At 43.3% G+C, this 25484-nt stretch overlaps 1 protein-coding gene across 1 annotated transcript; it reads left to right on the top strand.

The window, feature by feature from the left end:
• Nucleotides 1–858: 858 nt before the first annotated feature.
• Nucleotides 859–24047, top strand: Ythdf2 (YTH N6-methyladenosine RNA binding protein F2). The gene is made up of 5 exons (XM_090335433.1): nt 859–1080; nt 1590–1614; nt 2208–2287; nt 7023–8606; nt 23203–24047. Exons 1-5 carry the CDS (start codon nt 1054–1056, stop codon nt 23224–23226), a joined length of 1740 nt encoding a protein of 579 aa, XP_090191559.1. The 5' UTR covers nt 859–1053; the 3' UTR covers nt 23227–24047.
• Nucleotides 24048–25484: the final 1437 nt, after the last annotated feature.

Genomic DNA, 25484 nt, shown 5'->3' with positions numbered 1-25484 from the left:
AGCAGGTATTGAAATAATGTTAATTTTCTTCCTCAGATAGACATTTCCACTTAAAGTCCATAGATTTTTTTTTTATTCTTTAGACTCCTTGAAAATACACGCAAGGATTTGTGCACATGTGAGAGAGGTGTATTTTTCTCTGAAATAACGTCCACAGTTTAACAGAATATTTTTGGGGTCAGCGGCACCATTAATAAACGACTACATATTCTCTTCCCCTCTCTCCCCGACCCCCAGGAGACTGGATATTTGTGTGTGTGTTGTGTGTGTGTGTGTGTGTGTCTTTGCAAACCCCTCGGTACCCTGCAAACCCCTAACAGCGGAAGGTAACTTTGTTCCCAGGGATGCAGGATGTCTCCCCCAAGAAGTTTCCCTAGGCTCTAGGCCTCTTTATGGGTTCCCTCCTAAGTGGAGGTGTGTGGGGGAGGAGGGGGTGTCATTTGCAGCTGGGAAGCATTGTTATTTTAAGATCTGCAAGGCCAACCCCAAACTGTGAAACTGTTTTTTTTTTTTTTTGCAGGTTTTCTTAAACTAAAGGGCTCCTCTCCCCAGGTGTTAGTCAAAAGCTCGAGGTGCGACCCTCACTCTCTAGGCCCCAGTCCGGAGGCGGTGGGGGCAGGGAGGCCGCGCGCGCCGCTTCCGCTCCTCCGACCCAGCAGAGGGCGCTGCGGCTCCGCCTCTTCCTTCCCGGGGTGCTTCGCGCCATGCCCCTTCCGCGTGGGTGAGTGAATGTGAGAGTCAGCGCTCCAGCCGCGCGGCGCGCGCGCCCGCGCCGCCCGCCTCCGTCGCTCGACTCCCTTTTTCCGGCTGGAAGGAGCGGGCACGCGCGCGGGAGCATAGAGACGGGCGTTGAGCTGCGGGGCTAGAGCGCCGCCGAGTCGGAGCCGGAGCCCGAGCCGCGCGCTGTGTCTCTGCTGCGTCCGCCGAGGCTCCCGAGTGTCAGGGACAAAAGCCGCCGCCGCGCCGCCTGCTCCCGCCGCCGGGGCTCATCCGCTGCCGCCGCTGCCCTGAGGAGAATCCGCCACCGTCGCCACCCGAGAGGATCCGAGAGCCATGTCGGCCAGCAGCCTCTTGGAGCAGGTACAGGCCCAGCCCGCATGTCTCGGCCATTGTGTGAGGCGACACGGAGTCCGACTAGGCCCGGGCCCGCCGCCCCCAGTCAGGCCGAGCCGCGGTGGCGCCTCTCGCGGGCCGAGTTTCGGGCCTCTCCCGCCGGCCGCGCCCAGCGCCTCGCGCCCGGCCCGCTCTTCCCGCTCCTCCCCGGGGCTTCGCAGCCCACCGGCCGCGCCGCGCTCCCTCCCCTCCGCGGGCCTGGTTTGCCTTCTTCGTTTCCTTCCCCTTCCTTGAAGCGCTGCTGCCTCGGCGTCGCCGCGGGCGCGTCCCCCGCTTTTTCTCCCCGGGGCCCCGCCGGCCTAGCGCCTTTCCCCGCCCCCCGTTTCCAGCCTCCCCCTCACCATCACCGTCTCTGAAACCACCCCTCGGGCCCGCTCCTTTTATTCCCGTCTCGGGCCCTGCGCTCATTTGTCTTTTTCCTTTTCCGTTTCTTCCCGGACAACTTGCTGCTCGGCTCACGTTCCCTTCGCCCGCAGAGACCAAAAGGTCAAGGAAACAAAGGTAAACCGTGCTGGGGCCGGTTGCCCGGGGAGGCGGGGGTGGGGGACGTCGGGGAGATGGGGGGTCTCCGGGAAGTGCCCCGAGGAGAGGACCTTTTGGAAGCTGCTTAGTTCGCAGGTGCCTCGCGCTAAGTATTTGACCCTTATCCTTGTGTTCTCGCAGCTGAGGAGCAGCGTTTTAGTTCCCCAGGACTAATTTCATCAAGGGTGGGGGTGGATTCGGTTTTGAAAAGCCCCAGGTCCTTCGCTTCCTGTAGATCTTAGGAGGCCTTTGTTTTTCATCCTCGTGGATCACTTTCTGGAAGTAACTCACATGGGATGGGGGAGGGGGAGCGGGAGGAATGGAAATCTAGACGAGCCAGTAAAATGACCTTTTTCGATTAAACATGCTCCGCCAGGAGGGAGACGTGTTCACTGACAGATTCTGCTTCAGCCTTCACTCTCATCTGTGTTCCCTTTGTAGGTTCAAACTGTGTCTCCGAACTAGGAAAGGTTTTTTTTTTTAGTTTTTTTTTTCTGGGTAGTATATATTTGGCTGACTTGGGAGGGAGATGATAGGGTTGGTACCTTCTTAATTAGAATTTTTTTTCTTAGTGCAAAATGGATCTGTACATCAAAAAGATGGATTGAACGATGATGACTTTGAACCTTACTTGAGTCCACAGGCAAGGCCCGTGAGTAGTTGACTATTGTACACTTCTAATGAAAGTGCATTGTGTACTGTTAAGTTTCTCTGATCTTCCAGTAAACGCAGAGGGAGGAAATCACTTTCTTCATACTTTATTAACCTGTTATAAGACAGTTGTGAACAAATGTTAAGACAGGATTTTCTGCCCACTTTTCAGCAAAACTTAAGTGATACTGACGACATTTTATTGTATCTTAACTGTAAATGCTTGTTTGTAGTTGTATCTTTAAAAAGAACATAGCAGTCAAAAATTTTAAGACTATGCCTTTGCTGGTTAACCTAGTAATTGTTCTGAATTTTCATCCCAGAAAACTTTTTAGGAAAATTGGAGTAAGCATGTGATGGGAAAAATTCTAGTATAAAATCATCTCAACTTCATTCCTACAAAATTGGCTGTCTTTCTTCCTATGGTCACTAGTGTGTACTTAATTTATGAGAACTATTTTGAAGTTGGTTACTTGGTATTTTGAGTTGAGCTGTATACTTAACATACAACTTTGTATACCTCTGACTTCTCACTGAGGTGAGGTCTGGCATTTTTGAAATAAAGTTAAAGAAGGTGAAAATATTTAGCATAGACTAAAGTCAGAGTTGAAATGTTGAGAGTACCTGCTTGGGGTGTATCCCAGTGGTTAGTGGGTAGAGGTATTTATATGATAATGTCTTCTAGTATGAAGATAAGTTGTGTGTAGGTTCTGCTAATGTGTTCTGTTCATGTAAAAACTTGTTTGCTTTGAGCAGTTTTTTTTTGTATTATCTCAGGTCCCAAAGTCAGTCATAGGCTTTTTTAGTTAATACATTTCTGCAGATTAATAGATGAGAGAGAATTGCTATTATCTCTTCCAAGATACCCTAAAAGATTAACACGTTTATGGGACATTGTATAAATCATAACATACCCAATATAAAATAGTCATAAGTAACTTGCTGTATTAGTACTTACCCATATTTGAGTATCTTTGGAGATGATTCTTACATTTTTGGAGAAATTTTCTGCATGGAAAACATAGAAACTAGTTAGCAAGTGCTTGGGGAAAAAAAGTTTTAACAGTCAACTAGAAGACCAAGAAGAGTAGGGAAGTAGAGAATAGACTACTAATAGGTTCCTGTTATTGAAGTAGTTTGCTTACATAATCATGATAACAGGGAGAGTGGGAACATTAAGAAACATAATTCTAGGTAGTTCTTGTAAAACATTGTGTAATTCAGATTTTCAGGCTCTTGAGGCATGTGGGAACCTGCCAGTTCAGGTGTAGACATTCACCTATGTCTTGGCATAGTCTATAATATTAAGTGCGTTTTGTTTTTCTTTGTCAAGTAAGCCAAAGCTTAAATGTCTGTTTGAAAAAGGTGGAGGAAAGTATAAATCCTGGGTAAGTAGCTGAAGAAGAATGACTCTAGGGATTTTTTTCTTTTCTTTTAGTAGCATATTATCTAGAGTAACTAATGTTTTTTTTTTTGCCCAGTCCTGGGGCTTGAACTCAGGGCCTGAGCACTCAAGGCTAGCGCTCTACCACTTGAGCCACAGTGCCACTTGCGGCTTTTTTTTTTTTTTTTTTTTTTTAATTTGTGGGTCATGGGGCTTGAATTCAGCCTGGGTGCTGTCCCTGAGCTCTTCAGCTTAAGACCAGGGACTTACCCTTGAGCCAAGTCCCATTTCCCATTTTTCTAGAGGTTAATTGGAGATAAGAATCTCAGGTCCTTTGGTGCCCTCGAGCTTTGAACCTTTATCCTCAGATCTCAGCCTCCTTAGTAGCTAGGATTACAGGCATGAGCGATTGGGCCGGGCATTTTCAGCTTTTTCTGTGTATGAGGTACTGAGGAATTGAACCCTGGTCTTCTTGCATGCTAGACAAGCACTCTACCACTAGGCCTAACTCCTGGCCCCCAATGTATTTTTTTGTGGGTTATGGTGCTGGTTGTCCTACCCAGACTCACACATGTCAAACTTTTTTTTTTTTAATGGTACTGGGCATCCCTTAAGCCAACTATCATTTGAGCTATGATACCAGCCTCAGTTCGTGTACTATTAAATCAGTTTTTTTCATTTGTTTATTTAGTTTTTGTTTAGTTGGTGCTAGGACTTGAACCTTGATGCTATCCCTGGATTTTTTTTTTTACTCAAGGCTAGTGCTGTACGACTTGTTAACTGCTCTACTCACAGCTTACTTTGTTTTTTGTTTTGGTAGTTAATTGGGGATAAGAGTCTCAAGGACTTTCTTGCTACTTGTACCTGGGCTTTGAACCACAGTCCTACGGTCTCAGCCTATACTCAATAGGATAGGATTAGAGCCATGAGACAGTAGAACCCAGCGGTTAAACCCAAGTTTTTTATCACCTGATGTTAGAGTGTTAGAGTACTTCATTGAGTTCTTTTTTTTTTTTTTTTTTTTTTTTTTGGGTCTCTCTTGGGGACTGAACTCTGGGCTTGGGTGCTGACTCTGAGCTCTTCAGCTCAAGGTTACCGGTCTGTCCCTTGAACCACAGTGTGATACCCATTTTCTAGTGGTTAATTGGTGATAAGAATCTCACCTACTTTCCTGCCAGGGCTGGATTTGAACCAAAATCCGTAGATCTCAGCCTCATAGGCATGAGCCACCAACACTCGAGTTCTATTCTGTTCTCCCTTCCCTTCCCTTCCCTTCCCTTCCCTTCCCTTCCCTTCCCTTCCCTTCCCTTCCCTTCCCTTCCCTTCCCTTCCCCTCCCTCCCTCCCTCCCTCCCTCCCTCCCTCCCTCCCTCCTTCCCTCCCTTCCTTCCTTCCTTCCTTCCTTCCTTGGACTTGAATTCAGGGCCTGGGCATTGTTCTTGAGCTTCTTTTGCTTAAGGACATCCTTTGAGTCACAGCACCACTTTTGGCTTTTTATATTTATGTGGTACTAAGGAATTGAACCCAGGGCCTCACGTATGCACTCTACCACTAAGCCACATTTCCATACCAGAATGAGTTTCTTACATGTAATAGATTTGAGTCTGTTTAAAGTTTAGAAGTCAATTTGAAAATTTAAACTTGAGGGCATACGGAAAGGCTTCTTTTTAATTTTTATTATCTTTTAAGTAGTTGTACAAAAGGGGGTTACTATTCAAAAATTTAACTTGTAAGGAAAATTTAAATGGATAAAAGCACAGCTTTTTTTTTTTTTAATCAAATCACCTAAAAGTTTTGAATATTGAGGTGGTATAGTTTTGTGGCTAAGGAATAAGCGCTATGGCATGAGATAATAGAAGCTTAGGGCCTGAAGTACTTTTGTATATCCATGAGTCTTTTTAAGAACAGAGCAACTTACTGGTAGCTAATGAATTGATAATGGATCTTTTTCTTTTCCTAGTCTGGGGTTTGAACTCAATAGCCTGGGCACTGGTCCTGGGGCTTTCTCAAGGCTAGTGTTCTACCACTTGAGCCACCTTCCTGCTTCTGTTTATGTGGTACTGAGGAATCAAATCCAAGGCTTTGTTCATAATAGACAAGCACTCCACCAGTAGGCCACACTCCCAGCCTGTTAGTGGATTTTTGGGGGGGGGCAGTGGTTGTGGGGCTTAAACTCTAGGCCTGGGTGCTGATGCTAGGCTCCTCAGCTCAACGCTAGTGCTCTACCACTTTGAGTCACAGCATCACTTCCAGAATTAATGGATTTTTGTAATACCAGAACTATTAAAGTTGTGGCAAACTCTTCTAATTTGAGTTGAGCTGTATTTATGTTTGGAGCCTTTTTCTTTTTGTACCTCTGGCTTTTAAGGAATTAGACTGTGAGTTATACGATTTATTTTAAAATAATGGTTCTTCTGAACAAACTGAAATAATGATCAGGGCTTTCACAGTATAATCTGTATCCTAATGTGTATATAAATTCACATTAGGATATTTTAAAGTCTATAGACTGTTGACTTTCTTGCTAGGCAAGCACTCTACCACTAGCCTAGATTGTTCCCAGCCTAGACTGTTAATCTTTAGGATTATATTTTCTTATTTCTATTTTATGGGTGAAGCAAATAGGCAACAATACTTTTTTCTTATTTTGGGTCCTCTGGAAGACACTGTCTCCTTTTCAGGTTGTAGTTAAAGAGTGACATCTGTTGATGGTTTGCCAGCAGTGTAAACTATATATATAGTGAACATTGCATTTTGCTTTAATAGTGAGGACATTTGGGCTAGATCTTGAAATTTCTAGTTCTTTTTGCTTTTGTCGCAGACCTGTTAAAGTGGTTTAGGTAGGGAACTCTTGAGCACTGATATGCCATTTCTGAAATGCGAAGTCACCTTCTACTCCCCCTCCTCACATTAAGGTTTGAATTCAAGACTGCACTTGTTGGGCAGGCACTCCTATCACTGGAGCCATGCCTTCAGTTGCAGAGCTAGTTGGTTATTATGAGTTTAGCAGGGCACTGGTGGCTCCTGCTTGCAATCCTAGCTACTCAGGAGGCTGTGATCTCAGAATCATAGTTTGAAGCCAGCATAGGCAGTAAAGTCTGTGAGACTCTTATCTCTAGTTGATCACCAAAAACCAGAAGTGCAGTGTGCTATCCTTGAGCAGAAGAGAAGAAGCTCAGGAACAGAGTCCAGGCCCTGAGTTCATGCCCTGGCACAAAATGGATAAAATATCTTGAGTTTATAGAGATTGTTTGTAGTAATGGCTGAAATATTTGACTTGTGTGACTTACGGGAAAGAACTGTCCTGATGTTACTTTTGGTTTATTTGCATCATTTTTTTTTTTCTTCCACAGAATAATGCATATACTGCCATGTCAGACTCATACTTACCCAGTTACTACAGTCCCTCTATTGGCTTTTCTTATTCTTTGGGTGAAGCTGCTTGGTCTACTGGGGGTGATACAGCCATGCCATATCTAACTTCTTATGGACAACTGAGCAACGGAGAGCCCCACTTCCTACCAGATGCAATGTTTGGGCAACCAGGAGCCCTAGGTAGCACTCCATTTCTTGGCCAGCATGGTTTTAATTTCTTTCCCAGTGGGATTGACTTCTCAGCATGGGGAAATAACAGTTCTCAGGGACAGTCTACTCAGAGCTCTGGATATAGTAGCAATTATGCTTATGCACCTAGCTCCTTAGGTGGAGCCATGATTGATGGACAGTCAGCTTTTGCCAATGAGACCCTCAATAAGGCTCCTGGAATGAATACTATAGACCAAGGGATGGCAGCACTGAAGCTGGGTAGCACAGAAGTTGCAAGCAGTGTTCCAAAAGTTGTAGGTTCTGCTGTTGGTAGTGGATCCATTACCAGTAACATCGTGGCTTCCAGTAGTTTGCCTCCAGCTACCATTGCGCCTCCAAAACCAGCATCTTGGGCTGATATTGCTAGCAAGCCTGCAAAACAGCAACCTAAGCTGAAGACCAAGAATGGCATTGCAGGATCAAGTCTTCCACCACCCCCAATAAAGCATAACATGGATATTGGAACTTGGGATAACAAGGGTCCTGTGGCAAAAGCCCCTTCACAGGCTTTGGTTCAGAATATAGGTCAGCCATCCCAGGGTTCTCCCCAGCCTGTAGGTCAGCAGGCCAACAATAGCCCACCAGTGGCTCAGACATCAGTAGGGCAACAGACACAGCCGTTGCCTCCACCTCCACCACAGCCTGCCCAGCTCTCAGTCCAGCAACAAGCAGCTCAGCCAGCCCGCTGGGTAGCACCTCGGAACCGTGGCAGTGGGTTCGGTCATAATGGGGTGGATGGTAATGGAGTAGGACAGTCTCAGGCTGGTTCTGGATCTGCTCCTTCAGAACCTCACCCAGTGTTGGAGAAGCTGCGGTCCATTAATAACTATAACCCTAAGGATTTTGACTGGAATCTGAAACATGGCCGGGTTTTCATCATTAAGAGCTACTCTGAGGACGATATCCACCGGTCCATTAAATATAACATCTGGTGCAGCACAGAGCATGGTAACAAGAGACTGGATGCTGCTTACCGGTCCATGAACGGGAAAGGCCCCGTTTACCTACTTTTCAGTGTCAACGGCAGTGGACACTTCTGTGGAGTTGCAGAAATGAAATCTGCTGTGGACTACAACACATGTGCAGGTGTGTGGTCCCAGGACAAATGGAAGGGTCGTTTTGATGTCAGATGGATTTTTGTGAAGGACGTTCCCAATAGCCAACTGCGACACATTCGTCTAGAGAACAACGAGAATAAACCAGTGACCAACTCTAGGGACACTCAGGAAGTGCCTCTGGAAAAAGCTAAGCAGGTGTTGAAAATCATAGCCAGCTACAAGCACACCACTTCCATTTTTGATGACTTCTCACACTATGAGAAACGCCAAGAGGAAGAAGAAAGTGTTAAAAAGGTAACCAGCTTACCATTCTTTTTTTCTTTCTTTTTGTCTTTTCTTTTTTGGTGTTGGGGATCAAACTCAGGATGTTGCACTTGCTAGGCAAATGCTTTGCCATTGAGCTTATGTATATCCCAGTCCTAGCTTACTATATTGTTACGATTTTTTTTTAGGGAAGGAGAAGGAACCAGAGACATGAGAAGTCTTAGAGTGACTGTCCAATGAAAGCTCAGTAAATAACAGTATCATTTAATAGTTCAAAGCTTTATGAAAGTATAATTGATCTTAATATTTGAATCTTATTGTGAAGGAAATGTGAGAACATTAGAAAAGGACAGAAATCAAGCTTAAAGAAAAGCAGAGGGGCTGGGAGTTTGGCCTAGTGGTTAAAGTGCTTGCCTAGCATGCATGAAGACCCGGGTTCGATTCCTTGGTACCACATACATAGAAAAAACCAGAAGTGGTGCTGAGGCTCAAGTGGTAGAGCTCTAGCCTTGAGAAAGTCCAAGAACAGTGCTCAGGCCCTGAGCTCAAGACCAGGACTGGCCAAAAAAAAAAAAAAAGCAGAAACAGCCAGGCGCAGTGGCTTACACCTTAATCCTAGCCACTCAGGAGGCTGAGATCTGAGGATTGACATTCAAAACCATCTCGGCCACTAAAGTCCATGAGACTTTTTTCTCCAACTAACTTCTAGAAAAGGAAGTGGCCTGTGGCTCAAGGGGTAAGATGGCAGCCTTGAGCTAAAGAGCTCAGGGACAGTGCTCAGGGGCAGGGCAGTATCCTTGAGCCTGAAGAGCTCAGGGACAGCACCCAGGCTGATAGTGCAAGCCACACACTGACCAAGGATAGAATGATGGAGACTTCAGGAAGAAAGATTGAGGCTGTGAGATCATAGAGAAAACAGTAATTTTTGGCTTTGATGGAATTTTATGATTGTTTATCATTATTTCCAACCCTTGAAATATGTCTTCTTACAATAGTTGAGTGGTCAGTGTTTTTCATAGCTTTCTTCTATTCAGCTCAATTACTTCTTAGAAAATTTACAGTACCTAAGGTGTTGTGAATGTTGGGCTAGCACTCTACACTGTCACAGAAAAGTTTATCCCCAGAAAAAGTTAATTTCTCTCTCTCTCTCTCTCTCTCTTTTTTTTTTTTTTGCTTTTTTTCCTTTTGTAGTGGTACTGGGGCCTGGAATTCAGGGCCTAGGTGTTGTCCCTGAGGTCTTTTGCTTAAGGCTAGAACTCTGCCACTTAAGCCATAGCTCCTCTCCAGCTTACTTATGGTTAATTGGAGATTAGAGTCAAGGGCTGGCTTCCAACTGATTCTTAGAGCTCAGCCTCCTGGGTAGCTTAGTAGTATTTGTGAGCCACTTATGCTCAGCTTGCTTTTAACATTCCTAAAGAACCACCTTTGGGAAGTGGGGCTGTGGCTCAAGGGGTAGAGTGGTAGCCTTGCGCTGAAGAGCTCAGGGACAGCACAAGTCCCGTGACCGACCAAAAAAAAAAAAGACCGCCTCTTTCTTCTGATTCAGATGTAACAAGAAGAAACCCAAAGTGGAATTGTAGATCTATATTTCCATTCATCTGTCCCCAGTTCTGAGACTTGAACTCAGAGCCTAGGGTGCTGTCTCTGTGCTTTTTTTGCTCAAGGCTGGTATTCTTTTTTTCTTTTGTGGGTCATAGGGCTTGAATCTTGCCATTTGTTTTGGGTGCTGTCTCTGAGCTCTTCAGCTCAAGGCTACTGCCCTACTCTTGAGCCATGCCCCACTTCCTGTTTTCTAGAGGTTAATTGGAGATAGAAGTCTCAGGTTCTTTTGTGCCTGGGCTGGCTTTGAACCTTGATCCTCAAATCTCAGCCTCCTGAGTAGCTAAGATTACTGGCATGAGCCACTGCGTCCCCCTTCCCCCCCTGTTTCAAGGCTGGTATTCTACCATTTGAGCCATACCTCCACTTGAGGCTTTATTTTTTCTGGTTAATTAGAGTCTCAAGGAATTTTCTGCCTGGGCTGGTTTTGAACTGTGATCCTCAGATCTCAGTTTCCCAAGTAGCTAGAAATTACCAGCTTGAACCACCAGTGTTCAACTCAAACATTCTGAAATGTAGGAAAGATTATGGACAAGAATGAATATATATATATATATATATATGTATGTATTTTTTTTTTCCTGTTTTGGCCTTGAACTCAGAGCCTGGGCACTGCCCTTGTGCTTTCTCAAAGTCAGAGCTCTACTACTTGAGCCATAGCATCATTTCTGGCTTTTTTCTATGTATGTGGTACCAAGGAATCGAACCCAGGTCTTTGTGCCTGAATTCAGGTCCTCGAGCTTATTTTTGATCAAGGCTAGTGCTCTACCATTTGAGCCAAAGCTCTACTTCTTGACTTTTTGGTGACTAAAGATAAGAATCTTATGGACTCTTTTGTACAGGCTCCAGATCTCAGCTTCTGAGGATTATAGGTGTGAGCCACCAACTCCGAGATTATTGAAGTTTTTTGTAAGATTCCAGCCCTACTTTGTGTGTTGGGGGGTGGGGTGGGGTAGAGCTAGTGCTCTACCACTTTAAACCACAGCGCCACTTCTGGCTTTCTGGTGGTTAATTGGAGGTAAAGAGTCTTACCGACTTTTTGTGCCCAGGCTGGCTTTGAACCGCAATCCTCACATCTCAGCCTCCTAAGTAGTTAGGATTACAGGCATGAGCCGCCAGCATCAGGCTGTGTGTATGTAAGAAGTGTAATTAGGTATTGAACTCAGCCTCCTGCTTAAATACTTTTTGAGTTGTAATCGTTATATTTGGATTAAATTCACTAACATGCTTCAGTGCATGATAATTGGGCTTCATATAAATAGGGGAATACTATATTCATAGAATGAACATAATAAAAACTTCAGGGCTTTGTTGAGGTAACTATAATAAGATTCAGTTGTAGAGCGCTTGCCTAGTCTGCATGAGGGTCCTGGCTCTATTTCCGGCTCCCCCTCTTCCCCCTCCCCCCAAAAAAGATAACTGATGGTTCTCTCTCTCTCTCCTCTTGGCAGTTCTGGGGCTTGAACTCAGGGTCTGGGCACTGTCCTTGGGCTTTTCTCAAGGCTGAAACTCTACCCCTTGAGCCACCACACCACCTCTAGCTTTTTTTTGTGTATGTGATACCAAGGAATCAAACCTAGGGCTTCTTGCAAGCTAGGCAAGCACTCTACCACTAGGCTACCCTGCCAGCCCCTGATGGTTCTTTTTTGGAATGATTTCCATGGTGATTCCTATTTCCTAGTTCCTAATGCATGTCTTGATAGTGCGTGTGCTCTCTCTTTGTGGGTCATGGGGCTTGATCTCAGCCTGGGCTCTGTCCCTGAGCTCTTCTGCTCAAGGCTACCACCCTACCAAGCCCCACTTCCAATTTTCTAGAGAAAGGTTAATTGGAGATAAGAGTCTCAGGTCCTTTTGTGCCGGGGCATACCGGCAGCAAATTGGGGTTCCTGAAATAGGGGGCAGGGACTGGAAAAAATAGAAGAGAGACAAACACATGGGGTCCGGGAGGTCTGCAGTCCAGGTAAAAACTGTAGCCCCTCAAGGCTTATATCCCTTCTTGAAACCAGGGAACTTCCAGGTGTTACAGTCATATGGTAAATCTCAGGTCATTTAAACAGAATAAGGCCAGAAAACAATAAGACAATAAAGCAATTGTCTGATGCAAATCAAGGTACAGTTTGAGTCCACTCTGGCTCCCAACACTTTTGTGCCTGGGCTGGCTTTGAACCTTGATCCTCAAATCTCAGCCTCCTGAGTAGCTAAGGATTACAGGCATGAGCTACTGCTCTCATTGTTCTTTTGATGGTAAACACATACAACATACCAGATTAGAATTAGGAACAAAAGGTTTGATTTTTCTTGTGTCGGATTACTTTTAGGTTTGCTTTGTGCAAAGAGGAATACAGGGGTTTCATGAAAGTCCCTGTGGTTTCTTTTCTTTTTCTTTCTTTTTGCCAGTTCTGGAGCTTGACACTGTCCTTGGGCACTTTTTGCTAAGGCTAGTGCTCTGCCACTTGAACCACAGTTCACTTCTGGCTTTTTCTGTGTAAGTGGTACCAAGGGCTTTGTGCATGCTACTCTAGAGCTTGGCCTGAACACGGTCCATAAGCTTTTCAGCTCAAGGCTACCACCCTATCCTTGAGCCAAGCGTCGCTTCCCATTTTCTGGAGGTTAGATGGAGATAAGAGTCTCAGATCCTTTTGTCCCCAGGCTGGCTTTGAACCTTGATCCTCAGATTTCAGCCTCCTGAGTAGCTAGGATTACAGGTGTGAGCCACAGTGCCTGGTTCCCTGTGATTTTTGTAGGCCCCAGTGTCATTTCAGTCTATATTGTACTCCTTTGGTTATTGTTATCCTTAACATCCTTATACAGCTGCTGGTGGACTGTTCTCACAGTTTTTATTTTGCTTTTAGGAGGAAGCAAATTTTATTAAAAATGGGTCTTAGCTCACTGAAGCATTCAACTTAGAGGGTGGTTTGTGTATGTGCCTGCCTACAAGAATGAAAAAAAAAATCTTCATGGTAAATAAGGTGGTAACTCAATAAAAAACTTAAGTAAATTAACATCATTCTGAAGATGATGTCACAACTGTTCTGTAGTTCCATGGCTGGGAATATATCTTGGCACAACCACATGGACATAAGGCCTTGCTGGAGCTTGCTTATCTGGGTACTACTACTTGTGCTATGCCTCTAGTCCTGAAGTCCTGCTTTTTATTGTGGTTATTTGGGAGACAAATCTTTTCTTTTTTCTTTTTCTTTTTGCCAGTCCTGGGGACTGAACTCAGGGCCTGAACACTATCTTTGAGTTTTCCTCAAGGCTAGTGCTCTGTCACTTGAGCCACAACACCACTTCTGGCTTTTCTATGTATGTGGTACTAAGAAATTGAACCCAGGTCTTCCTGCCTGCTAGGCAAGCACTCTACCACTAGGCCAAACTCCAGGCTGGGAAACAAGTCTTAAGAGGCTTGTGGCCAGGCTGTTTTTGATGCAATCCTCTGAAAAGGTTTGAAACGTTTTTCCTTTAGAGACTATCTGGAATTTTGACTTTACTTTGAAATAGTCTGGCAGAAAAGGATCATTTGTTAGTGTTGACTTTTTAGAACCTTTATAAAACAGTTGGTTTAATTTTTGTTTTTGTTGGTCGCTGAACTCAGAGCCTGGGTGCTGTACCTCAGCTTGTTTTTGCTCAAGGCTGGCACTCTACCACTTCTGAGAAATAGCTAGTTTCTGGTGTTAATTTGGATATGACTTTGCTGCGTAATTTGGCTTCAAACCGTAGACCTCAGATCTCAGCCTCCTGAGTAGGATGATGAGCCATTAGTGTCCAGCTAGTTGGTTTATTTTTATATATCTAGCCCTTTAAATACAGGTAATGATAAAGGAAGTAAAGTATTCTAGTAGGGAATACTAAAGAAAAATGCTAAACTCTGTGGTCCTGTGGATAAATGTTTTGTTGTTTCTCCATCTGAATAATTGGAAAACTAAAGAGAAGGAAAGAGAAAATGAAAAATGTTGTTATGGTAGATGGAACCAGTTTGAGATGTCCCCCCCACCCCCTCTCTGGGGGTGAAACTCAGGATCTGGGCAATGTCCTTGAGCCTTCTCAAGGCTAATGCTCTGCCACTTGAGCCACAGCATCACTTCCAGCTTTTTTTTTCTGTGTATGTGGTACTGAGGAATCAATTGAACTCAGGGCTTCATGCATGCGAGGCAAGCACTCAACCACTCTCCGCCCCAATATTTTTTTTTTCTCCCCAGTCCTGGGTCTTGAATTTAGGTCTCTATAGTTTCGGAGAGGGAGGGAGGGAGTGTGTGTGTGTGTGTGTGTGTGTGTGTGTGTGTGTGTGTGTGTGTGTGTAGGGCTTGCGGCTTGAATTCAGGCCTCCAATTTCTTTAAAGTGTGTGTGTGTGTGTATGTGTGTTTGTTTGTGTGTGTGTGTACTTTATTTTTGAAGTCCTATAACTGTTTAATTCTATATTTCAACATACATAAAGTCCCCATAACAAAGATGTAACAAAATGGTAATGATTGTGAAAAGCTTCAAGTGACATAGATTCACCGAACAAATATTAAGCTATAATTTTTGGCTTAATGCTTGATATTCTTCTACTCCAGCTTCTTGTGTGATAAGATTACAAGTATGTGCCCCCACATGTGGCTAAACTACAAATTGTAAGAATTACACTAAATTAATTAAAGCAATACGGGGACCAGGGAAAATACATACTCAAAAATCGGGAAGTGGTGCTGTGGCTCAAGTAGTAGAGCTCTATCCTTGAGAAAACCCAAGGACAGTGCTCAGGCCCTGAGTTCAGGACCCAGGATTTGGCCCCCCCCCCAAAAAAAAAATATATGAACAATGTGGTCTTTTTCAACAGCTTAATCATTAATTTGGGATAATGTATTGAAAAGAGACTTGGAGAAATGAGAAATATGAAAAATTAACCTAATATATTTAAGAAGAGGCTGGGTTTTTTTCTTTTCTTTCTTTTTTTTGTGCTCGTGCAAGTGCTTGAATTTAGGGCCTGAATACTATCTGAGCTTATTTTTGTAGTAGACCAGTGTCTACTACTTTGAGCCATAGCATCTTGGCTTTTTTGGGGGTGGGGGGGGCAGGCTGGTTTTGGGTCTTGAACTCTGGGCCTGGGTACTGTTCTTGCTCTTCATCTCAAGGCTAACCCTACCACTGAGCCTCAGTGAGCGCCACTTTCAGTTTTTCTGGTGGTTAATTGGAGATAAGAGTCTTACAGACTGTTAGACTCAGGCAGGCTTTGAATGGCTATCCTCAGATCTTAGCCTCCTGAGTAGCTAGCATTACAGGCGTGAGCCAACAGTGCCCTGCTAGCTACCAACTCTTAAATGAGTAGTTGTTGTTGTGTGTATGTGTGTTGGTGGGTCTAGGGGCCTGGGCATTGTCCCTGAGCTCTATAGCTCAAGGCTACTGCCCTACCCTTGAGCCATAGCCCCACTTCTCGTTTTCTAGATGTTAACTGGAGATAAAAGTCTCAAGACTTTGTAGACTTTGTAGTGCTGGGGTGACTTTGAACCTGGATCCTCAGATCTCAGTCTCCTGAGTAGGATTACAAGTGTGAGCCACCGCACCAGGCTTAAATGAGTAGGTGGGTGTTTTTTTTTTTTTTTTTTTTTTTTTGACTTGGGCTCAGGGCCTGAGTACTATCCTTGAGTTTTCTCAGGGCTAACACTCTACCACTTGATCCATAGCACTACTTCTGGCTTTTTTATATATATGTGGTTCCGAAGAATGGAACCCGGGTCTTTGTGTATGCTAGGCAAGCGCTCTACCACTAGGCCAAACTCCCGGCCCTTTGAAATATCTCCCCTAGTGTGATATCTGCTAGGTGACATGAATTTTTAAAAGTGGGGCTTGAGGGATGGAAATGTGGCTTGGTGGTAGAGTGCTTGCCTGGCATGCACGAAGCCCAGGATTTAATTCTTCAGTACCACATAAACAGAAAAATCTAGAATTAGGGGTAACAAGCTGTCACTTTTTACTTTGCTTTTCTCTACCCTATAATTCTGCAAATAAGCAAGGAAAAGGACCTGAGTATAGATGGCTAGGATAACTCATTTCTCCACAGAAAAGGTGTTGGTTTTTGTTTCGGTCAGTTGTGGGGCTTGAACTCTGGGCCCTGGGCTCTGTCCCTGAGCTCTTCAGCTCGAGGCTACAGCCGTACGGTTCTCATTTCAGATTTCTAGTGATTAATTGAAGATAAGAGTCTCACAGACTTTGGTGCCCTGCCTAGCTTTGAGCCAGGATCCGCAAATCTCAGCCTCCTGAGTAGCTAGGATTATAGGCATGAGCTACTTTGCCTGGCTAGAAAAGGTTTTAATAGTTTTAAGTTTGAATGCTGTTGCCACCTTCTGAAAAAAAATTTAGTTCTAACAAAAGTAGCTCAAATATTGTTCTGATGCTTTTTATTTTTGCTAAATAATTAATTCCTAGTTGAACTGATTTAATTCCAGTTACCCATGGGTAGACATTAGCAAGGATGTATGACATGTCACATGAACAGTGTAGGCTACTGTATATTAAATTGCTAATATTGCAATATGAAACCAAGTGCAGGAAAAGAGAATAGCAAGACTTGTTAGGGCCAAGAGTCATCGGGAAATTTTTTATGCAGTACCTAAATTAGTTCTGAAAGGAGGGTAGGGAAAGAGTGGAAAGATGAAGTAGCCACAAATTTGAGTTGTGGGATATATATAGAGAAAGGGTCATTTTCCCCTTCCTCCCTCAAGAATTCAGAACCTCGTGTTGTATTATTTTTGCCAGTCCTGGGCTTGAGCTCAGGGCCTGAGCCCTGTTCTTGGACTTTTTCAAGGCTAGAGCTCTACCACTTGAGCTTCAGCACCAATTCCGGCTTTTTTCTATGCATATGGTACCGAGGAATCGAACCCAGGTCTTCATGCATGCTAGGTAAGCACTCTACCATTAGGCCAAACTCCCCGCCCACAAAATTACTTAAAAGCAGATAGTCTAGGGCAGAAGTACAATTGTTGGCTAGCATGCTGAAAGGCCTTTTGTTTCAGTAAAAGCCAGGTGCCAGTGGCTTTCACCTGTGATCTTAGCTACTCAGGAGATCTGAGATCAATGTTTGAAGCCAGCTCAGGCTGGAAAATCTGTGACACTCATCTCCAGTTAGCCACAGAAAGCTGGAAGTGGAGCTGTGGCTCAAGTGGTAGATTGCTGGCTTTGAGCACAAAAGCTCAGGGATAGTACCCAGGCGTTGAGTTCAAGCCCTAGGACTGACAAAACCAAAAACCTAAAGATGTTTTGAAGTGTGGAGATAAAGCTCAGAAGCAGAGTATTAGATTCGCTTTTTTTTTTTTTTTTTTTTTTTGCCAGTCCTGGGTGTGAGCTCAGGGCCTGAGCATTGTCCTTGGACTTTCTCAAGGCTAGAGCTTTACCACTTGAGCCTCCGCACCAATTCTGGCTTTTTTCTATGTATGTGGTACTGAGGAATTGAACCCGGGCCTTTGTGCATGCTAGGGAAGCACTCTACCACTAGGCCAAACTCCCGGCCCTGGATTAGCATTTTTAAGGTTCTGAAGTCTATTTCTAGTACCAGAGGTAAAAGTGTATTGAAAGATTGTATAGTTACATGCAAATACTGTGCCTTTACTTCTCATACTGTGGCATGTTTTATACATGACTTGAAGTGGGAGATTCTTGGGAACCATTCTCTCAAGGACTGTGTTCTCATTTTAAATTTTAGTAGATCTTAATGAGGCAAAGTCTCATTGAAAATAGTATAAATACACAAATTTTGGCTCTTTTGCTTATGTAGTGATTGAAGAAGATACGTAAGCTTTTGACTTTTGTAAATTATTTTTTAAAATTTTCAATACCACCTAGAACTTTCTTTTAATGGTACTGAAGATTGAACCTAGGGCCTTTCACATGCCACACAAGTGCTCTACATCTTCAATCCTCCTTTTACCCCTCCGAAAAAAAACTTAGGAAATGTATGCATGTATATAGAACAACAAAACCTGGCATATGCAAAGTTTGTATCAATTTGCAAAGTTCATGTTGGTCATTGTAAATTATAGTCAGTTATAACTAAAAGACTGAGGGGCCTGGAGTTTGGCTTTGTGATAGAGTGTTTGCCTACCATGCCCAAAGACCTGGGTTCTGTCCTCAATACCATATACATGGAAATAGTGCTGTGACTCAAGTGGAGCTCTAGCCTTGAGAAAACCCAAGAACAGTGCTCAGACCCTGAGTTCAAGTCCCAGGACTGAGGGTAGGGGGGGGAGGAGAAAGTCACTCATAATCTCAGTTAGGGTCTGGGAGTTTGGCCTAGTGGTAGAATGCTTGCCTAGAGCATTTACGAAGACCTGGGTTTGATTCCTCCATACCACATATATAGAAAAAGTCCAAAGTGGTGCGCTGGCTCTAGTGGTAGACTGTCTTGAGAAAGCCCAAGGACAATGTTCAGGCCCTGAGTTCAAGCCCCGGGACTGACAAAGACAAAATATCTCAGGACAAAACTTATTTTGCCATTTTCCCTCTGAGCTTTACTACACAATTGGTATATACAGTTAAATATTGTATATATACTACCTTTTTCCTCTTACCACTAGTAACTTACCCATGTTTAGAAATTTGCTAGATATCACTATAATAGATCCTTTTCATGTATTTTTCAGTCTCTTTGAAGTTTACTGTAAAATTACCTTTTACAAGCCCGGTGCAGTAGCTCAAGCCTGTAATCCTAGCTACTTAGGATGCTGAGATGTGAGGGTCATGGTTCAAAGCCAGGCAGGGCACTAAAGTCCATGAGACCTTTTTTTTTTTGGTGGATCATGGGGCTTGAATTTGGCCTGGGTGCTATACCTGAGCTCTTGAGCTCCAGGGCTACCAACCTACCCTTGAGCCAAGCCCCACTTTCCATTTTCTAGTGGAGATAAGAGTCTCAGGTCCTTTTGTGCCAGAGCTGGCTTTGAATCTTGATCCTCAGATCTCAGCCTCTTGAGTAGCTAGGATTACAGATGTGAGCCACTGCCCTGCTAAAGTCCTTATCTCCAATTAAGATAATTGGAGATTATCTCCAATTAACCACTAGAGAACCAGAAGTGGTGCTGTGCCTCAAAGGTGCCATAGCCTTGAGCTGAAGATTTCAGGGACAGTGCCCAGACCCTGAGTCCTAGCCACATGACCTACACCAAAAAGGAAAAAAAAAATTACCTTTTACAGACAACTTAGAATAGCTTTCTCAAGATTTCTAACTAGCTGGTCATTGGTGGCTCATGTCTGTTCTAAGCTTCCTTAAGAGGCTGAGAATCCTAATTTGAAACCATCCCAGGCACACAAATCTGTGACACTTTGTTTAAGCTAGAAAATGTAGGAGCCATTAGCCACTTGGCTGTCTTGAAGTAGTGTGAACTGTGGCTAAAAGCTGAGTGCCAGTGATTCATACCTGTAATCTTAGCTACTCAGGAGGCTGATCTGAGGATAAATGTTAGAAAACAAAATGGACAAACATTTGAAACTCTTTATCTACAATTAACCAGCAAAAAACTGGAACTGTAGTTATGGCTCAGCTGTTAGTGGTAGCCTTAAGCAAAATGTGAGACCTTGAGGCCCTGAATTCAAGCCCCAGTATGGTATGGCAGGTGTGCCACATGCATGCATGCACCTCTGTCTACCCCTACCACACAGCCAGTGGCTCAAATTTTTAATTCTAGTTCTGGGTTCAAGCTCTAGTATGGTAGCTCAAAAAGTAAAATGTTGGTGTATGGTTTTTTTGTTTTGTTGTTGAGTGTGGGATTGACTCTGTGTGTGTGTGTCTTGAACTCTGGGCCTGGGCATTGTCCCTGAGCTCTTCAGCTCAAGGCTACACTCTACCACTTGAACCACAGCGCCACTTCTGGCCTTTTCTGATTATTTTATTTTTTTGTGGGTCATGGGACTTGAACTCCGCCTGGGCACTGTCTTTGAGCTCTTCAGCTCAAGGCTACCATCCTACCCTTGAACCTAGCCCCACTTTCTGTTTTCTAGAGGTTAATTGGAGATAAAGAATCTCAGGTCCATTTTTGTGCCCAGGCTGGCTTTGAACCTTGATCTTTAGATCTCAGCCTCTTGAGTAGCTAGGATTATAGGCGTAAGCCACTGGGCGTGCTTCTTTTCTGTTTATATGGTACTGAGGAATCCTTTTCCCGCTAAGCCATATTCCCAGCCTTAGACTGAGTATTAAAAAAACCTTTGTCAGTGTGACACTGTTGTGTCTCATGTCTATAATCTTAGCTATTCAGGAAGCTGATTAGAGGATTGTAGTTCAAAGCTAGTTCTGGGTACAATAGTCGGGTACAATAGTCTGAGAAACTTAGTTTTTTTTTTTTTGTTTTGATCAGTCAAGGGCCTTGAACGATGGGCCTTAGATGCTGTCCCTGAGCTCTTTAGGTCAAGGCTATTGCTCTTTCACTTGAGACACAACACTACTTCTGGTTTTCTGGTAGTTAATTGGGGGTAAGAGTCTCATGGACTCCAGCGGCCCCCCCCCCCCTCCCCCCCCCCCCCGAGTTGGAGTTGTGCGCTTGAGCTCAGGGCCTGAGCACTGCCCTTGGCTCTACCACTTGAGCCTCAGCTCCACTTCTGGCTTTTTTTCTATGTATGTGGTATTGAGGAATAGAACCCACGTCTTCGTGCATGCTAGGCAAACTCACAGCCCTCACGGACTTTTTGTGTCTAAGCTGGCTTTGAACCATGATTCTCAGATCTCAGCCTCCTGAGAGGTGTGAGCTACCAGCACCTGGCTCCTTATACTTTATTTTTTTTTGTCAGTCATGGGGCTTGAACTAAGAGCCTGGGCTCTGTCCCTGAGCTTCTCTATTGCTCAAGGCTAGTGCTCTACCTCTTCCTCTTCTCCCTCCTCCTCCTCCTCTTCCTCCTCTTCTCTTATTTTTGCCAGTCCTGGGGTTTGAACTCAGGGCCTGGGCATTGTCCTTGAGCTTTCTCAAGGCTAGTGCTCTGCTGCGTGAGCCACAGTACCACTTCTAGCTTTTTCTGTGTATATGGTACTAAGGAATCAAACTCAAGGCTTTGTACATGCTACACAAGCATTTTACCACTAGGCTACGTTCTAGGCCCACTCTAGCCCACACTGCTTTTTTTTTTTTTTTTTTGGTGGTGGGGTGGGTGGGTAAGTGGTGGGGCTTGAACTCTGGACCTGGGTGCTGTCCCTGGGCTCTTCAGCTCAAGGGTAGAGCTGTAGCCCTTGAGCCATACATAGCACCACTTCTGGTTCTGTGGTGGTTAACTGGAGGTAAGATTCGCACAGACTTTCAAGCTATGAGTTGGGTTCGAACCAGGATCCTCAGATCTTAGACTGTTGAGTAGCTAGGATGGCAGGCGTGAGCCACCGTTCTGGCCCCGTTTTTGTTTTTTTGTTTCTTTAATCATATATCAGGATTGTAATTATCATAGGGGAAGTAGTAAAATTAAGTTTAGACCTTGACCACTTAATGCTTTTTCTGTTAAGAGCAAAGTCTGTGAATTTCAGACTCCCCCTCCCCCCCTCATATGAGGGTCAGCAGGATTCAATCCAGGGCCTTTTGTATGCTAAGCAAGTGTTGTTACCACTTGAGCCTTGCCCCTAGCTGAGTTGTTTCCTGTTTTGAAAATCCTTTTATGTCAGATAATGTGTTATATGTGTGAGTGTTCAGGATCTGTTTTTGAAGGAATCAGATTATTACTAAGAAAATTAACATTTAATCTTTATTTCACGGAATACTTCAGTATTATAGTCTTCAAAATTTAACTCTTAAGATTTTAAACTCTCTCTGTATAGATGATTTTCTTTCCTGCCATGATGGACTAAGCTTTCTCTAAATGTCATTAATCTTCGCTTTACAGAAAAGACATTTGAATTTGTGAACACGTCCGTGACCATGTGATTAATGTGGGGAATTGCAGTACAGACTGGTTTAGGATATAGTATGCTTCTCCCCTTCTTTTGAGTCTATGTGTTTGTCTGGCTACTTCATTATGCCATAGTTTAGTTGGGCTAATGCTTAATTAGCCTAAACCAGGTATAATAGCTAAATGAGTCTGTTTAGTTGTGAAATAGATTTTCAAAGTCTAAAGGCAACTTTGTATTTCTTGGGATGTTTAAGTTTGTAAGAAGTAAAATGCTAGGTGCCTATAATGTTAGTAAGTCAGTAGGCTGACATCTAAGGATTGCTGTTTGAAGCCAGCTAGTCAGACTCTTACTTCCAGTAAGCTACTAAAAAAACTAGAAATGGCTCTATGGCTCAAAGTGGTAGAGTACTACTAGCCTTGTGCACAAAAGCTTGGAAACAGTGCCCAGGCCCTGAGTTCAAGCCTTATGATCACCATCAAACAACAAAGAAGACAGATTATTTTATCATGCCTGTGAACACTAACTTACTCAGAAGGCTTGAACTCAGACTCTCCTGAAAGCCCTCCTAGGGAAGAAAGTCTTATTTCCAATTAACCACTGAAAAGTAGGTTTAAAAAAAAAAAAAATGGGGCCTGGAGTGTGGCCTAGTGGTTGAGTGCTTGCCTAGTATGCACAAAGCTCTGAGATCAATTCCTTGGTACTACAAAAAAAGACATTGCCCAGGTCCTAAGTTCAAGCCCTAAGACTGGCCAAAAAAAAACCCCAAACCCAAAAAACTCTACAAAAACCAAAAACCTGAGATAGCACTGAGGCTCTGAATTCAAGACCTAGGAGACCCTGCTGCGGCTAGACCTGGTATAACCTCACTGGGTTTGCCCAGGAACATACCCCAATAAACTTTACTTGCAAACAAAACAAAACCCAGGAGAGGAGACACAGATATGCACATATACACACATCAGGTTATTTATGGACAAGCCACTTCTGGTTTTCTGGTGGACTTTTCATTCCCTGGCTGGCTTTGAACCTCAGACCTCAGCCTCCTGAGTAGCTAGGATTACAGGTGTGAGCCACCTGCGCCTGGCTTTATGAACATATTTTTATCCAGTATAAATGACGAAATTGTATTCTACAAATTTTAATGTTGAATGAAGCATGTTTAGATAATTAACTATGTAATTTTTTTCTTACTTCCATAGGAACGCCAAGGTCGTGGGAAATAAAAGGCAGTTCTGCACTGACTGCAGCAACGGTTGCGTCTGCATATCCTAAATGGAAAAGATGACCTTCAAGAGAATTAGGACTTGTTTCTTAATTTCATTGACTTCAGAGACGATTGCAGACTTGCAGTTTAAGTATTGGAATTTCACAAAAGACATAGGACTTAACTGGAAAATGAAAAAAAAAAAAAGAAAAAGAAAAAACTAAACAAAAAATCCCTCTAGGTAGTTTAGGTGAAAAATGTCCTTTTTATTTTGGCTTTGGTTGTGATTTCAGAGCATAATGCTTTGTTTTGTCTTTTTACTATGTTTTTCGGATTTTTAAGTCCGTAAGTGCATACAGTTTTCTCTAATTTTTAAACCCTTTCCTCCCATTTTGACATTTGCACTTGGAGAACACTTGAGTTTCGAAGGTTTGGGGCATCCACCCCAGAAAGTGGGAATTTGATTTTTCCCTTCCGAACTGGAAGAACATTTTTATGAATAATTTTTGTCTAGGAGAATTTAACAGTGTTACCCAAGGTTGTTGTCTATAAGGGTGGTTCATTTTATCTGACCCTTTGTTACTCAAAGTAAAGTACTAGGAGTCCTAAGAAATGTTCTGTTCTTGTACATTATACTGATGAAGTCAGGATTAATTTGATTTCAAACCTAAGAACAGTGGTAAAAACTTGTTTTCAGAAATGCATTTTGGAAGAGAAAAATATTGTAAAATGTGTAGTGAATGTTTCTTCAGTTTCTTGTTCAGCCAATGAGGAAAGGGCATTGCCTTTCTTTTTACCATTAATCACTTCTCAATAAACGTGAGATCCTGTTGAGCATCACTTCTAGTACCATTTAGTATTATTTAAGTCTGCTGTGTTCTGGGATAGATTTGGAGAGTGTAAGGAGTTTTAAGAGAGGCAGTAGCGACTCATTTTAGATAAATTGTGTTGAGAGAAAATGGTTCAGGCTTGTTATGTACTTAGAGCTGGATAACTGTGGCCTCTGCAAAACAAGATAGGCAAATGTTCCAAATGCTTTGTTTCTGGATGCTTTCCAGGGAAGATAGAACCTCTGCTAAATCATTCATTCAGTAGATACTTGTGTTTATTATACCACACACCATGCTAGCTCAATAGAAGTCTCTCCAGCTGTCTTAAGTACAAAGGAGGTAGCAGCCAGTACTCAAGGATGTAAGGGCTTAATACAAAATATGGTTTATTTAGACAGCATTCTACATGGATGCAGATTTCCTAAATGAAATGCCAGTGGGCTGGGGTCTTTGTGAACTTCTTTGATTCATTTTTGTTTATTCCCCAGGTTTGAAAGGATCTCTGATTCAAAATGTTTCTAGTTCTTAATATGTCTCAACTTTGAAGAGTTAATTATGCTGAAAGGATTCTGAAATTTGGTTTATAGTATTGGTAGACAGTTTTGCTCTCAGATGACTTACTTTTCACACAGCTCAGTCTACTAAGTTAAGAGAGCCAGTAAAATGAATTAGTGTTGATTTGTAATTAGCATTATGGTTTGACCCTTTCTGCTAAGAGTTTTGCTTATCAAAGGCATAGTATGGTATTTCTGGATATTTTTATCTGCCAAGCCTTTTGAAATATATTCTCCTTCAAAAAGGAATTGGGAATCCTTGGTGTTGTCATCAGTATGAAGTTACACCAGATGTCCATTTTTAGCCCTGACTTGTGTGATTTCCATAGAACTCCTTGGGGTTGTTTAGCCTTCAAAAAAGAAATATCCACAGAAAAGCAAATTGTAAAGCAATTTTAGGTCAGGCACAGGTAGCTCACGCTGGTAATTCTAATTACTCAGCCTGAGATAAAAGGATTGTAGTTTGAAGCCAGCCTGCGCAGGAAAATCTGTGAGACTCCTATCTCCTGTTAATCACCAGAAACCCAGAAGTGGAGTGGTGGCTCAAATGGTAAAGCACTAGCCTTGTATAAAAAAGCTCAGGTTGGAATTCAAGCCCCAGGACCAACATGCATGCATGCATGCGCACCTGCTCGCACGAGCCTTAAGTAGTAAAGCACCTGCTTAGGTAGTATGAGGCTAAGTTAAAATCCTATTACCATTATTTTAAAGCAGTTTTACTTACATTTTCCCACATTGGATTCTAGTTGGGTATTCTGTTGGATGATTTTAAATGATTTATTATTATTTGAAATGCTAGCACCCCAGTGGGTCAGGTCCGTACTTCCCAGTCTCGTGTTACATGTAGAAAGTATATTTCTTTAAAATATCTCAGATTTTTGGGAGGAGAATGA

Source organism: Megascapheus bottae, chromosome 6, assembly GCF_031878675.1.
Source record: "Megascapheus bottae isolate mThoBot1 chromosome 6, mThoBot2.hap1, whole genome shotgun sequence".
Lineage (NCBI taxonomy): Eukaryota > Metazoa > Chordata > Mammalia > Rodentia > Geomyidae > Megascapheus > Megascapheus bottae.
The sequence above is the reverse complement of the archived record's forward strand: the minus strand, read 5'-3'. Positions and strand labels throughout refer to the sequence as shown.

Bases quoted from the DNA above. Each gene is read 5' to 3' on its own strand.
- Ythdf2 (XM_090335433.1), top strand. From the start codon at position 1,054: ATGTCGGCCAGCAGCCTCTTGGAGCAG. The intron at 1,615-2,207 runs GTAAACCGTGCT...TTTTTTTCTTAG, and splicing joins AAAAGGTCAAGGAAACAAAG to TGCAAAATGGATCTGTACAT. The intron at 2,288-7,022 runs GTGAGTAGTTGA...TTTCTTCCACAG, and splicing joins TGAGTCCACAGGCAAGGCCC to AATAATGCATATACTGCCAT.